This window comes from Cavia porcellus, unplaced genomic scaffold (genome assembly GCF_034190915.1).
Source record: "Cavia porcellus strain 051 isolate PalLab524CR breed Dunkin Hartley unplaced genomic scaffold, mCavPor4.1 scaffold_13, whole genome shotgun sequence".
NCBI classification, from domain to species: domain Eukaryota; kingdom Metazoa; phylum Chordata; class Mammalia; order Rodentia; family Caviidae; genus Cavia; species Cavia porcellus.
The window spans coordinates 71,316,420-71,332,482 of NW_026947496.1; the positions used below are offsets into that span (position 1 = coordinate 71,316,420).

A 16,063-nucleotide genomic window follows, 5' to 3' on the forward strand; every position below is an offset into this window, starting at 1 on the left:
TACATATCTGGGTGATATATTTTGGTTATGTTAATTGTGGTCCTGTATAGCCTTACTTATCTGAATATCAGATTCTCTTCCCATGTTTTGAAAATTTTCTGTTATAATTTTGGCAAATAGTCTAGCCAGGTCATTTGTGTTGACCTCTGCTTTTTCAATTTTATATTGTATCTCTTACCTTGCAGCTGTTAAATTGTTGTTTCCTGGTTCCTTGTAATTTTTAAGAGACCTTTTCTTTTGTGGTCATAATCTTCCATCCTGTCTTCAAGGTCTGAGAGTATCCTCAGCTTTGTTCAAGTGGTTTTGCCAGCTTTTTGTGGAATTTTTAATTTCTTGAATATCCCTTTGAATCTATTTCATGCATTCTAATTCTGTCTAATATTGTTCACTCAAGGCTTCTATCATTTTCTTATGTTCCTCTATTTTTTAATGTAGATCTTCTTTAGATACACACAGCATTTCTTTGATAATGTGTGTCATTTCATTTTTTAACTGAGAGATTATTTCCTACTGATTTCTTCTATAACATCATGGAATTGTTTCTTTACTTCATTTCCTCTCATTTCAGAAAGTTCAGTAGTGCAGTTTCCATTGTCTTCCATTTCATTGTCTCTTGGTTTTGTTCTCTGTGGGCAGTAGAACTGTCTTTTGCTCTTTTGTTTTGTCATTTTCCTTGGGACCCATGTGGCTGGTCAGGCACCATCCTGATGGATTGCACTGGGCAGTTTCAATCCTCCGATATCCCCGTGGCTAGCTGGGGTGCACCCCTGACCTGTGGTGCCAGATCCTTGTGCTCTGTGGCTTGTGAGGCTGGCCAGGTGTTCCCCTGATGTACTGCCTGGGGTTGCTCTGGGATGCTGGGCTGGGCAGAGGTGGGATCCTCTTGCTGCTAGCAGGGACAGACTCCAGGAGTGTGTTGCTGTGGCTTAGAACTTGTTTGAGTGGAGTTGAGAACCTCTGGCGTCCAGATGGCTAACAGACACACACTGACAGTGTGTCACCAGGGCCTAGCACTTGGCTCAGTGGAGTTCAAAACCTCGGTGACCCAGCCTGATAGGTGGAGCATGACACTGAGTATGGGACTGTCTGGACCTTTCCTCTGGCTAGGAGGAGTTCAGAGCATCTGGAGCATGCAGCTAGCCAGGGCTTGTCCCTGGTGTGGTGCTGGGGCCTTGCTCCTGGTTGGGCGGAATTTGGAATCTCGGGATTCACCATGTAGCTGAAACCATCTAGACACAAGCCATCACACTTTTATGTGCAATCTAAAAGATGTCAAACTCAGAGTAACAGAAAATAATAAGGTAGTTGCTGATAGGATTATTTCCAAAAGATGAAAAATATTTCCAAAAGATGAGAAGTATTAAAAAAAAGAGGCCTTTCTTCTGAGAACACGGAGAGAGAGGACTGGCACGCCAGCCGCTGAAGTCTGGCGATCTCTCTCGCAGACACGTGTGGGGGAATATAAGTAGCTAAGCTTAGGGCAGTGCCATTAGAGATGCACAGGTATTTCATTGGCACACGTTTGGCGCCAGGGGCAGATTCCGGAGGGTGGGGGGATATAGGGTTACAGGTAAATCTTTAGGGGCGGGGGAGACAGGAGCTCCCTAATTCCGGCTAAGGCTTTTTCTGACTACAGTGTCCGGTCTGGGTCAACAACCCTTTCATATCCCATCTTATGATTATTATGAAAAGGGGTGAAGATTTCTCTCTTTAACTACTTCCTGCTGGCAGGGGGTACTGTACTGGAGCCTAGGGGAGTCGACGGGATGATGGTTGATGCCCAGATAGACGCTGACGCCAGGTGTTTTAGCCAGGACAACTTCACTGGTGAATGTACGTATGTCAGACTGGAAAAACAAAGATACATGATGTTAAGAGGAGACATGACACTGTCATATTTAAGGACCCAGGTGAGGTAGAAGGAAAGGTGCCTTTGATTTAGACATGTTATTTTATCAGGATGACATTGAGGTAGGATCATTATCATGGTGAGGTAGAATTCTGAAAAATAAGTGTGAGGTTAGAAGGAGTGAAATTATGAGAGGTGATTACTCCCCCATTTGAAAGCATAAAAGTTAGGAGGGTCGGTATGTAAAACTTGTCTCTGGTCTAGGAGTTGAGCTGGAAAAAATAGGGGGAGTAGGGAGATGGTGGCTGTACCAGTATAGGGAAGGTAAGGGCTTAGGTTTTCAGGGATGTCACGTTTAACCAGACAGCTGAAGGTAGAAAGAACCACGATAGTTATCACATAGAACATTATGAAGATGATCTTACGCATGATGTGGGAGTCTCCAGGAAAGACTGTCAAGAGTCCTGCTGTAAAAATGGTCATTAATAGAACGTAAGAGATTAGGAACCAAATTGGATAATAGACCATGACTTAGCCTGTTAACTGTGGCTGTGAGGCCTTCATGAAACGAAGACGGGTGGGTGACAGAAGATGAGATGACCACTCAGAATGATCAGATTTAGGGCCGGGAGGGCACCTCTTAGCTTGAGTGATGTGAAACTAGGATGGGAGTCCAGCAACTTTGACCGCTGTAGGGGTAGCCAAGTAGACCAGATAAGGGCCACGGCACCTTGGTTGTAGTCCTGTGGATTTAGAACAGGATAAATTGATTGAGATAAATTAGATCTCCTGGGGATATGGGAGGATCTGGTTTGGCCTCTCCAGAGGGTTGTGGAAGGCAGAGATGAGCATGGTGTCGCAACAGGTGTCGGAGGAAGGAGAGGACTGGGACATAGGCAGCCAGGGGAGGGAGATTTTGGGGAGTAGGAAGATTGTGGAGTAAGAATGGTCTGCCATACATAAGTTCAAAAGGACTTAAGAAAGTAGGAGCCCAGGGAAGTGCCCTGAGCTTGGCTAAGGCTAAGGGCAAAAGTTGAGGCCAAGGTTGATGTAGTTCTAAAGTGAGTTTTGCAAGGTGTGTCTTTATGAGGCCATTTGCCTTTTCTACTTTTACTGAGAATTGTGGATGGTATGGGATGTGTAGGTGCCAGGTGAAGTGTAAGCTCGAGGATACCAGTCGAATGATCTGAGAAGTAAAGGCAGGAGCATTATCTGACTGAATACTCTGAGGTAGACCAAACCTTGGAATGATTTTGGTAACTATATCAGCAGTTTCCTTGGTTGTGGGAAAGGCCTCTATCCATCCTGAACAGGTACAAACAGAGGTGAGAAGATATTTGAGAGTCTTGTGGCGGGGCATGTGTGTAAAATCTATCTGCCAGTCCTGACCAGGAGTGTGTCCTTGAAACTGATGAGTGGGAAAGGAAGGGGGTGCCATGCGTCCCTGAGGAGAGGTCCTTGCACAGAGATCACAGGTGTGAGTAATCTTAAGAATGATAGCTTTTAGAGAAGGGTGTGTGACTATTGGAGCTAAGAGTTTGTATAGGGCCTGTGATCCTATATGAAAACAGTTGTGTAAGTCAGTGATGATGTCTAAGGCCTGTTGATGTGGGAGAACAAGTTTAGATCCCTGGAAAAATCCATCCCTGAGTGTTTTGTGTGTAACCTGGTTTATGAAGTAGCTGTAACTGCTCTGATGAATAATTAGGCTGAGGTAGACTGTTTGGGACTAACGGGAGAAGATGAGAAGGGCAAGGCCCTCTTGCAGCTAACTTGGCTTGTGAGTCTGCAAAGGCATTGTCTTGAGCAACAGGATCTGTAGAGTTTTGGTGTCCTCTACAATGAAGCTGCCTGCTTTGGAAGTTGGGCTGCCTCTAGAAATTTAAGGATAAGGGGAGCATTAATGATGAGGGTTCCCTGAGTGGAAATAAAACTCCATTCTTGCCAGATAGAGGCATGAGAGTGTAAAATGCTAAATGTATACTTTGAGTCAGTGTATATATTTATAATCTTGTCTTTTGGTAGTGTAAGGGCCCTTGTAAGGGCAATAAGTTCTGCCCTCTGGGAAGAGGTTCCAGGTGGCAGTGGATTTGCCTCTATAACTTTTGACTGGTTAACTATTGCGTATCCTGCCTTTTGTTGGTTGTCTGTGTTTGTTGAACTGCCATCTATGAACCATGTGTCAAAGGCCAAGGAGAGAGGTGTGCTACCTATGTGAGGGAAAGGAGTGGGAGTCATCTGTAAAAACTCTATACAGTCATGGTGAGGATGGCCCTCTGAGGTGGGAAGTTAAGGTTGGCTATATTAAGAGGACCACTAGTTGCAATAGAGATGCAAGGGTCTTGAGAGAGAGCTAAATGTACCTGTTGAAGGTGAGAAGGGGTCATTAGGGCAAGGAGCACCTTATGTGAGATAAAGTCACATAGGTGATGAGGTGAGTGTACTGTAATAGATTGTCCTAATGTAAACTTTTTAGCTTCCTGTGTCAGGAGGGCTGCAGCTGCAAGAGCTCGGAGACAAGGAGCCCATCCTTTTACTGTGTGATTTAACTGTTTTGACAAGCTACTGCTTGAAAAGAAGGTCCCTTTTTGTGTCCTAGTACACCTATAGCGTTGTGGCCCTGACAAGTAGTGTATAGGATGAAAGGTTGGGTGGAGTCAGGAAGGGTAAGAGCTGGAGCTTTTAGGAGAGCCTCTTTTAATTTTTGAAAGGAGGCATGTATGGGCCTATTTTAGGGTCCAGGGGTTCTGATAAGGGACCCTTAGTGGCCTTGTTAGAGGGGTTGAGCTAGGGCTGCAAAGTTAGGAATCCCGAGATGAAAGAAATTACCTAAGCACCTGGAGATCACGAAGAATTGACTTACGATCTGAGGTGATGGAGCGAGTGGTGGGGGTGAGAGTGAGACCTGGGTATTTGACTTTTGGGGAGGCTATCTGGGCTTTGGCAGGAGGTACCGTGTATCCATGACTAGCAAGGAAATTAAGAAGACTGGCTGAATGGTGTATGGCTAACATATGGGATGGAGAACATAATAGGTGGTCGTCTATGTATTGAAAAAGAACACTAGGTTTGAGATCAAGTTCTGTGATGTCAGTAACGAGAGCCTGACTAAAGAAGTGGGGACTATCCCTGAACCCCTGGGGGAGCACTGTCCAAATAAGTTGTTGAGACGTGAGAGTGCCTGGGTCAGTCCATGTAAATGCAAAGAGGTTCTGGCAATCAGGGTGTAGGGGGATAGTGAAGAAGGCGTCTTTAAGATCTATAACTGTAAAGTGAGTAGTGGAGGGAGGGATATGAGAGAGCATGGTAAATGGATTTGGCACCACTGGGTATGTTAGGGTACTGTTAATTACCCTAAGGTCCTGTACCAGGTGATAGGACCCATCAGGCTTGAGTACCGGGAGAATGGGAGTATTGTGGGGTGAATGGGTAGGCTTAAGAAAACCATTGTCTACAAGCTGCTTAATTATGGGTTTAAGTCCCTTTAAATGTTGGGGAGCTATGGGGTATTGGGGAACGCAGGGAAAAATTGAGGGATCCTTGAGATGGATTAAAACAGGCATGGCATATGTAGCCAGAGTGGGATTGGATGTGTCCCAAACCATGGGGTCAACCAGAGAAGGAGGAAGAGGGGGGGAATGGCTTTGCGACGAATTGTGAGGCTGTTTGGAGGATTAGGGCTGTGGGGAGAGAGAAAGTGAAGGAAAAAATTAAGCTTTTAAAGAAGGTCTCTACCTAAAAGGGGTGTGGAACATGTTGGGATTACTAGGAAGCTATGGGTAAAGAAAAGAGTCTGGAATCTACATGGGCTAGGCCCAGTCTGCAAAGGTTGATTTGGCTAGCCGTCAACGCCCACAACAGAAATCAGAGACTTACCTCAGGGTCCTGAAAATTCAGGAAGTACACTATAAGTCGCCCCCGTATCCACAAGCAGAGATATTATTTTGCTTGAGACCTCCAGTGAGACTCGGGGCTCCAACAAGGTGACTGGAGTGGGGGCTGTGAGCCTTGAGCCCCATCAATCTTCCGCAGCAAGTCCGAGCATGTCAGTCAGTGATGAATCTGGCATTGACAAAGTCTCCTGTGAGGGTGAGGGATTAGAGGATGGCCTAGTCGCTCGCTGGTGTTTAAGGACAATCGCTCTTTCAATGCCCTTGAACATTGTAGTATGGGCAGGGCCCAGGAAGAATGCCAGGGTTAGGGCAGTCTCTTGCCCAATGTCCTTGTTTGCTGCATTTGAAGCATGGTCCGGGCGGGACTCGGGCAGTCACACCTTGTTGTGGATTTTTTGTCTTGGGAGCTCCAAGTGCCACTGCTAAGAGGTCAGACTGATATTTAGCAAACATTTTTATTTTGAGCTTGCTTTTCCTCTTTTTGAAGCTTATCTCTATTGTTGAAGATACAGAAGGTTAATTTAAGTAGATCCCCTTGTGGAGTTTGAGGGCCATGTTCAACCTTTTGTAATTTTGCACGAATATCAGGAGCAGTCTGTGAAATAAAATAAGAGTTAACAATAATCATCCCTTCATGAGAGTCTGAGTTTACATGAGTATATTTAATTAAGGTTTCCCGAAGCCGATTTAGAAACACAGCTGGGTTTTCATTAGCCTCCTGGACCTGGTCTAAAAGCTTGTTATAATAATGTGTTTGTGATCGATCTTATTAAGGCCCACAATCAGACACTCAATCATCTTATGTAATTTTGTTGAACCTAGTCCATTTTGATAGTTCCAGTTAGGATCTTGATCTGGCACAGCTATAGGCCCAGGGTTGTTGTCAGTAGTATTTGCCCTGTGCCTTCGGTCAGCTTCTTCTAGAGCTGCTTGCCACAGCTGATTTCACTCTTGCAAGCTAAGGGTGGTATTTAAAATCACATAAACATCTTTAAAATGTAAATCGTAACAATTAGTAATGAATTCAAATTGTCTGATATAATTTTGTGGGTCAACAGAGAAGCTACCGAATTTACGGGTAATCTGAGACAGATCAGAAAGAGAAAATGGCACATATATATTAACAAGTCTTTTGGGGTCAGCTTGCTCCCGAAGTGGCAGCAGAGCCTGAGGAGAAGAATGTGGAGGAGAGTGCGATTGGGCAGCTATCCACCTGGTAGACGCATGTGAATAATTATCTGAAGAGCAGCAATAGAGTGGCTGCCGCTCACCCTGGGACGAGGAAACACAGGCAGATGGCATTGCACTGTGTGCTTTGCAACGAGAGGATTGTTGTGGGCCATCACCATGTGGACCACAAGGCGGCTGTTGCTGTTCACAAGAGGAGCCACAAGGGGGTGCCCATTAACCGCGAGACTGGAACGAATGTGGTGGCACCCTGTCGCCATGGTAACTAACCAAACATTGCCGCGCCCTGTCGCCACGTGACCCCTCTGAGCATGGTGGCGCCTCGTCGCCATAGAAACTACCCGAATATGGCAGTGCTCCATCGTCACGTGACCCGCCTGAACTGCCAGAACATTGCGGTGCCCCCATCGCCATGGCAACTACCCGAACATGGTGGCGCTCAGTTGCGTGGTGGAGAGCTTTCACATGGTGACTGTTTACAGTGCAAGCTGGAAAAATCACGCTGCTTGCCGGAAGGGCACAATGAATGTGACCTACTGTGGTGGGCGGGCGACGAGAAGGTATCAGAGGGCAGAACAGAGCTGCTGGAGAGGCATGTATCGCGGAAGGCAGAGGGAGAGAGGATTGCGCAGTGAGAGGTAATTTCGGTGCGGAGGGACCAGGGGTGGGAGGAGGGGACGGTGGTGGCGAGCGAGATAAAGATGAAGAATTATACGCTGGGGGCCGAGAGTAAATCGGTGGAACATCGTCAGGCATATCTTGGGGACAGAATGAAACAGGTTGGGTCACAGGAGAGCTAGCTAGGAGTATTTGCGTGGGATTACAGAACTTAATGAGAAAGGAATGCATTCTCAGAACCAAAAACGCTTCTATGTACGGTAGCTCTATCACTCTGTCACTGGCTTGACAGAAATCATGCAGTGTTTGTAGAATGGAAATATGGAATGTTCCTTCCCTGGGCCAACGTTGGCCGAGGAGTGGGTACATAGGCCAAACTTCCTGGCAGTAAAATGTTAATAATTTAGTTTTTATGGTACTTTTAATTTTTAAAGTACGTAAATTGGAAATTAAGCATTGTAATGGTGTTTTTTGGGAGTGAGGAAGTAAATTTCCCATTGTTGATTTAGGCAAGTAAAATCCTGTGGCCCAAAGAATAAGCCGTCACTGATTCTGTGGCGCCACACGGCGGGGCTAAGGTTCCAAAAACTCGTATATTCTAAGTGGTCACTGAAAAAAGTATGAGTGGTGTTTGTGTGAGGTCAGTAGCAGCTTTGCCCATGAAAGCGCAAAGCTTTAAAGGAAAGCGAGGGGTTTTTCAATGTGGGCGGTCCAAAAATCTCTGCTTTGGGCTATTAGAACCCAAAGAACGTGAGAGATTTTAGTGTGGACACAGGCTAGCCCAGGAAAAAACCCTGCTCAGGGCTGTCCTAGGAACAGGAAAATGCTAGAGACCCATGCAAACGGGGGAGACCAGTCCACTGAGGCCTGGCCCAGTGCCACAAGTTTCACGGAGCATGCTCACCTTAAATCAGTCTGGTTGGTGGTGCGTGGAGGCGACCGGCGAGAGGTGAAATGTGTCTTGGTAGAAGGAAAAGCACAGAATTAAGCCAGGATGTTACCGGTTCGTGAATCAGCTGGGTACCCAACTGGGCTTGTGTGTCCCAAGAGTCAGTCGCCTGCTGATCGTGTCATGGCGCCAAATGATAGGATTATTTCCAAAAGATGAAAAATATTTCCAAAAGATGAGAAATATAAAACAAAAGAGGCCTTTCTTCTGAGAATACAGAGAGAGGACTGGCACGCCGGCTGCCGAAGTCTGGCCATCTCTCTTGTGGACACATGGTGTGGGGGAATATAAGTAGCCTAAGCTTAGGGGCTGTGCCCTAAGGCCATTAGAGATGCACAGGTATTTCAGTTGTGGGGCTGGGGATTTAGCTCAGCGGCATAAGCATCTACCTTGCTTGGTACCGATAGAAAGTTTAAAAAGTTAAAAAAAAAAATATGGTAGTTGTTAGGGAAAAAATAAGATACTAGTCAATGAGTGTATACTTTCAGTTATAAAACGAGTAAGTTCTGGAAACAGTACAGCATGGCAACCGTAGTTAATATTGTATTGTGTACTTGAAATTTGCTGAGAATAGATCTTATGTTTTCCCCTCAAAAAAAAAAAAAAAAAAAAGATAAGGGACTTGAGATATTTGGCCTAGGATAATCTAGGTTACATCCCACTTGCAAAGTCCCTTTTATCATGTATGTTTAAGAGTTTCTGAGAATTAGGTTGTAAACATGTTTGGGAGACCATTATTCTGTTGCTAGAGTTAACATGTTGATTGTGTGTATTTGATCTGTTTCTCACCCACAGTTCTGTTTTCTTGGATTTTTATTTGTGGGAGAATTCCCAATAGTCTGAATTTTGCTGATTTCATTCCTATAACGATGTTTGACTATTTTTTTCTTTATTTCCTATGTAGTGTAATATTAATTTAGTTGGATTTAAAACTGGATCAGATCAAAGTCACTCCTGACCCCCCCCCCCTTTTTGGGATCAAGACTATTTTGTGGGTAATCCTCTGTATCCATCCGGAGGCAGATAAGGTCTTAGTCTCTTTTTTTTTTTTTTTTAGCAGTCATTAATGCTTCTTGTCTAGATGTATTCCTTAGGTTTTGCAAAAATGGTGATAGTCCATTCTGCCATTGTTTCACTTACTATACCTGGAGTAATTTCATAAAGCCAACTTCATTTATAGCTGTTTGGTTACTCATTGTTACAAGTTTATATTGAATAGCAGGTATGTTTATATGATTCTTTTGTTAACTAATTGTGGAAATAATATGGTTTACTGGCATCCTGGAACTTGTGTTCTTTCTGTGTCACCCTCCTGTGTATCTGGGATGATAGTATGTGACCATGTCTGACTGAACTACAGTTTTTACCTCTTTGTATCTTCTACGTTTTGAAAAAGTTAGCAGTTTCTTTTTTGCTGAATTTTGCTTTTGTTTGTAGGATATGTGCCAGTGGAGCGATGCAGTCAAATTATTGTGTCATTTAAAATACCTTTTTATATGGTTATGTTACTAACTGGATATAAATTTAGGTTATTTTATTTTAAAGTAAGTTTTAGGTTTTATATTTATGTCTCTGATTCAAGTTTTTACTTAGTTTTTGTAAATGATTCGATATATAGGTTGAAGTTCATTTTTTGATAGGTTGATGTTTAATGACAACATCATTTGTTGAAAGACATTTTTCTTCATTGGATTGCTATTGCACAGTTGTTAGGTATCAGTCAGTTCTATTGATCTGTGTGTCCATCCTATTGTTAATACAACACTGTCTTGATAACTGTAACTCCATGTTGTCTTAAAATCAGGTAATTTGAATTTTAACTTTTTTTCTTATTTAATATTGGTATAGATGTTCTGTTTCAAGATCACCTTGTCAATTTCTTTTTTTTTTTTTATGTCTTTTTCTTTTTTATCAGTACCAGGGATTGAACTCACGACCGCCTGCTTGCAAGGCAGGTGCTTATGCCACTGAGCTAAATCCCTCGCCCCAACACCTTGTCAATTTCTGCAATAAACCCTGCCGAGAGTTTGATTGGGATTACATTCTCTGTTTAAAAGTTTTTTGAAGCCAATGGTGTACACCTTTCTCTAGTCACATCATTTGAGAGGCTAAGGCAGAAGGATTACTGGAAGTTTTGAGGTCAGTTTGAGATACATAGTGAGTTCAAGGCCAGCCTGAATTACATACTATGTCTCAAAAAAAAAAAAAAATCTGTGAGCTTTGAAGTCTTACTGATATTGCATCCTTTAATCCATAAATTTGTTACATTTGTTTATTTAGTTCTTCCATCACTTTCATTAGCATCTTATAATTTTTCCTTTACATATTGTACATAGTTGTTAAATTTATATCTTAAGTATGTTGTATGTTTTATTAATGACATTATTTTAACATATTTCAATCCCATTAATTAGCATATGTAGAAAGTTGATTTTTTTTAGTGATCTTTTATCCCATGACTTTATTAAATGCACTAGTTCTAATATTTGCTTTAATGTCAGTTATTTTTTAGATTGATCATTTTTAGTTTTTAACATTTACTTAAATTTTACCTGTTTTATCAGTTACTTAGTGCACATTCCATTTTTGTTTGTTGTATATACTACTTTTTGCCTGAAGATTCTTCTAACATTTCCTAAAATACAGATCTAGTATAATGAATTGTCATATGTTCATATGTTGAAAACGCCTTTATTTCTCCTTTGTTTTTGAAAGATGTTTTTATGGGATGTAGAAATTTGAGTCAGAATTGTTTTCAGTACCATAAAGATGTCTGTATTGTCTCTTGAGTCATACGCTTTTTGGCAGGAATCTTGCTGCACTTAACTTTTTCTCTCTTCATTGATTTTAAGATTTTACTTTCTTTTGGTTTTAGGTTTGGCTATCATTTATTTTGGTATTGAAATTTTCCTTTCTCTTTTTGAAATTACGTATTATTTCTACCCTTTTTCTGTTTGTTTTTTTTCTCTTTAAATAAAATTTAAAAAATTTTTTTTGCCTTTCTCGAATTCTGTGAGACTCTTAGGTAGATGGTTTGATGCTTTTTAATATTTTTTTCAAATTTTTTCATTTTCTTTCCAAATATTTCTTCTACCTTTTCTCTTATTTTCCTTTAGAATTCTTATATATTAGACAATTTGATATTGTCCCAATGTTGTTAAATACTTTAGTTTTTCTCCCTCTCAGTTTCTCCTGTTTTGATGTGATTGATTTGGATACTTCCTATCAAATTTGTTGATTCATCTCTGTGGCAAATTGTTAGAGTTCATTAGAGCCCCCAGCATCTCCACTGGAGGTGGAATCCAGGTACAACCACTGAGTTATGTCTGGGGAGCCCTTTTTATTTTTATTTTGAGATAGGGCCTCATTAATTTGCAGAATCCAGCCTCACATTTGTGATCCTCCTGCCTCAACCTCAGGTGAGATTACAGATGTCTCCACTTTGCCCAGTCACAGGTATTCTTAATCCTTTTTATCACTTCTTAAAAATATATTTTGGGTTTTTTCTCAGTATTTGATTCTGTTTCAAGAGTTTCATCTCTGTGCTGATAAAATATCACAAAACAAACATGATCTTAACTAGAACGTATAGCATACTAGTAATCATCGTTACTTTAAACTCTATGGTGATTTAGCTTATGAATTAGGTACATATTTTGTACTGCTGATTGCTTTGCCCTTAACATTGAGATTCCTCCCCCACTTTGCTTTTATTGCATCTCATAATTTTTAGTTGGGAGCTGGTCAGTGTTTAGGAAATTTAAGACTAAGTTAAATAATATTTATGCTTCAAATGGCATAGTTTTTCTGCTAACCTTAGTGCTGAGCTATGTAATCAGTCTAGTCAGTAGTTGGAAGTTAGGTTTTTCTGTTATGGTTGCTATAGTTACCTTTAGCTCATACTGGCTTCAAGTTCTATTAACTTGCTTAGTTCGAGCAAGGAGGATTTTCCTTACTGTTTCTGCTTAAGCCTACACTTGAGCCCTTTGCTCTTCTCCTGTGTTTCACAGAGAGCTTTTCCCCTGTGTTCTTGCCCTTTTCCTGGTAGTGGGCTCTTATTCTTGTTTCATGCCTGCTAGCCTGGTTGTGAGAAATGGGCTCATTGTCTTATTTTTCTAGTCCAGTTTCATTCAGTCTTAGGAGGCTCTTTGTTCTTGAGTCTTGGGGTGCGGTTTTATCAGATCATGCTCCTCTCCACCTGAAACCTTTTGATTATAGGTGGCAGGATAGCATTTTTTGGTGTTCTCTACTGAGGAAGAGGACTTTTAGTCTTTTTCTTTTCATGAACAGTAGTGAGTTTTACTTGTGTTGTAGGCGTGGGTAATAGTGTTTGATCTCCGTTCCTCAGTACTTTAAATTTTTGCTTTTTATAGGACAAGGGTAGAAGCATTTATACCTTTTCTGCAGAGGCAACTGCTCCCTTCTTCCAGTCCTGTGCCAAGAGATATTTTTGCATTCTTTTGCTCAGCCCTCAGTCTTAATTGTGAGAGTGAAGGTTTGCGGAAAAAGTTTGCAAGTGAGTGCAGACTAGTATGCAAGTTGGTGGACTCTCCATGTATCTGTGGCCACTGAACATTCTGTATTTTCCTATTAGCCTACATTTAGATATTAATTTGTTAAATACAGGTGAATTCTTGCTCACTTGTATTACAGCTTCATTTCCCTCTTGTCCTTTGACTTACCGCTTTCGTTCAGTATCTTTTTTTCCTTCTAGATTTCATACTAGCTGGTTATTCTACAATCTCAGCTTTTAGATGCTGTCAAGAACAGTTGTGATTTTGTATATTACCTTACTCTTGGTGGAGTGAAAGTAATGTTTTTCCAGTTTCTATATTCAAGTTGAAATTCCTTGATAATCAAAGATACTTTTTGAATTTTTAACTGCTTTGTTTAGGAAATACTGCAAAGTTAAAGTGCCAAGTATTGTTAGTAACTTCTCTGTAACCTTCACCAAATTTACCAGTTATTAATTTTTTGCTAAATATGATTTATCACCATCTCCACACGTACCATATTTAGTTGTTATTGTTCTTTTTTTTGGTACTGAGACTTGACGGCGGGACCTTGCACTTGCCAGGCAGTTACTTCTCTGCGGAGCTATATCCCTGGCCCATACCTCGCCTTCTTTTCCTTTCCCTCTTCCTCTTCTTCCTCTTTCTTCTTCATCCCCCTCTTCCTCTTCTTTTTATAGCATGCCTCAACCTCATGGCCATTTACCTTTAAATACTTTAATCTTGTCTTTAAAAGACTTGGTGATGCATGAATGTTGGAGCCGTTGAAGCTGAATACAACGTGCAAGGCTGTGGCATGGCTGGGCCTTGGCTGAATTGAGAACAGAGAGATGCCTGAAAGGGCAAGATAGGCCACAACTGAGGCTACCTGGCTCCAGCCCCAATTACTAGGATGGAGATTGTAGCTGCAGGCATCTCACTTGTGTGGGATTCACTTGGAGACTTTCTCCTAGGATGTTTCTCCTTAATTAGCATAGTCTGTTGCTCTGGAGGGGTCCTTGAATCCTTCCCAGGGTTCTGCTCAGGTTCCCTGCATTTTCTACTGTAACCCTTTCCTTGTTTGAATACTAAATAAATATGGGCCACTCAGAGACATTCCCTGTCTTAGCCCACAGAGGCTTGAACTTTGCAGAGGGTTTTGATCCTCTTTGGAGTCCTAAAACCATATCACTTTTCTCATTTATTGAAGCCTTTACTGTACACTCATTTGGGAGATTGGGGATCTAGGCCAGGTCCCTGATACACGAAGGTTTTTGTTAAAAATACTACCTGTACTTACTGTAAAGTAGAAGTATCCATCAGTAACTTGTATTTATTAAAACTTCTGTCTGTAGGTATCATTAATGGGACTGGAAATTTTAAGTGCCTTTGTGGACAGATTATCAACACGATTTAAATCATATGTAGCAATGGGTAAGTTAACTTTATTTAAAAATCATTGTAGACTTTGTTACAGTGACTTTTTTTTTATAGTTTCTGTCAGCAGAATTTTTTTTGTAAATTTTAAAACATAGTTTTGTACCACACAGAGATCTGATACTTAGTGTTGTAGTTTAAATAATGATTGTATCTCTTTTTAAATAATTTTATTTCCTTTGAAGAACAAAGAGATATTTATTTGTTTGAAGAACAAACAAATATTTATATATTTATATATTATATTTACTTATTTATATATTAAAGTATATTTATTTATATATTTAATTATAATTGATAGAACCTAAGAATAAAACAAGACAACAAAAACCTAGAACCTGAAAACCCTGCTAAATACTAATAGATTTTTTGCTTCATGTTTTCAAAATGTTCTTATTGGCTCTTTTGTAAATATGAAAATTTATAGTATAATTTACCTTTTTTTCAGGCTAGTTGTGAGGAGGGACTAGGGACTAATTTTTTTCATTGCAGCCTGTGTCAACCAATATTTTATAAAGTATAAGAGAAGATAGCAAAATGAAAAAAAGAGCAAAGCCCCTTTTCTGGTTTAGATTTGGTGATGGGGATTGAACACAGGGCCTTGGAAGTTTAAGCACATGCTCTTACTACTGAGCTATATGCTCAGGCCATTCAAGTTTTTCTCCCCATTTTCCAGACTTTTTCCAGGGCCTTGTGCCTGCTAAGCAAATGCTGTACCACTGAGTTACATTCCTAGCGTACCTTCCCCCAACCTCTTTTCTTGGAGATAGCATCTCTCTGAGATCTCTCTTTGTAGACTGGTCCTATGCTGCTAGCCATACCTTAAAAGTGTGTTTGCTGTACAGTACAATATGCAAATACCCAGTTCTTTGTATAGTATTATGATTACAAAGCTGACTTCAACTTATTTTCTAAATCTGAATGACCTTCATGTGCTTTATGGAATGCACTGAGTGAATTGGGTCCTATTATATATAGTATTGTATGGGAATGTGACCTTGACTGTTAGTGATTGTGTGTGTGTGTGTGTGTGTGTGTGTGTGTGTGTGAATTAAGTTACTGGCTCATAATGTTAATATATCATCACAGTTATTTTCAAATATCATTGTTAAGCTTTTTTTTACTTATGTTTGGTATGCTACCAAATTTTCTTTTTATGATCTACATATCTTTTCAAGCAGAAATGTTTAATGGACCTCTTGATCTTTAGTGTGCAATTTAAATCCTTAGTTGGTTTCCAGATCATTCTTTCTGTTAATATCTTTTGAAAAGAAGATTTTTACTGTCAGAATCTTCTGCTTAAAATCTTGTAGTAGATGTTAAAAATCCATGTTTTGGAAACATTTTACGTATTTATATATTTATATATTATATTTACTTATTTATATATTAAAGTATATTTATTTATATATTATAATTGATAGAACCTAAGAATAAAATATTATTGTTTGTTTCTAAGAAACTTTGTGTTAAAAAAATATTTTGATGAGAATTATGAATGTATTATGTAAATTAATAGCTAGAAAACTTTCTCTGATGAGATGTTTTGTTTCTGTTGTAAAAATCTTAAAAGTAGATGTTAGTTTTGTTTCTTCTGTAAAACATTACTATTTAATTGAAATGAGCCCCTGTTTGGGCC

General features: G+C 40.5%; 1 protein-coding gene across 39 annotated transcripts in view; it reads left to right on the forward strand.

Moving 5' to 3' along the window:
• Clasp2 (cytoplasmic linker associated protein 2) overlaps nt 1-16,063 on the forward strand; it is a 223,748-nt gene that overhangs the window by 26,552 nt on the left and 181,133 nt on the right. For all 39 annotated transcript variants that reach the window (XM_063260375.1, XM_063260377.1, XM_063260379.1 and 36 more), the window contains exon 2: nt 14,343-14,421. In XM_063260375.1, the coding sequence (XP_063116445.1) occupies nt 14,343-14,421 (79 nt within the window). The remainder of the gene's footprint in view (nt 1-14,342; nt 14,422-16,063) is intronic.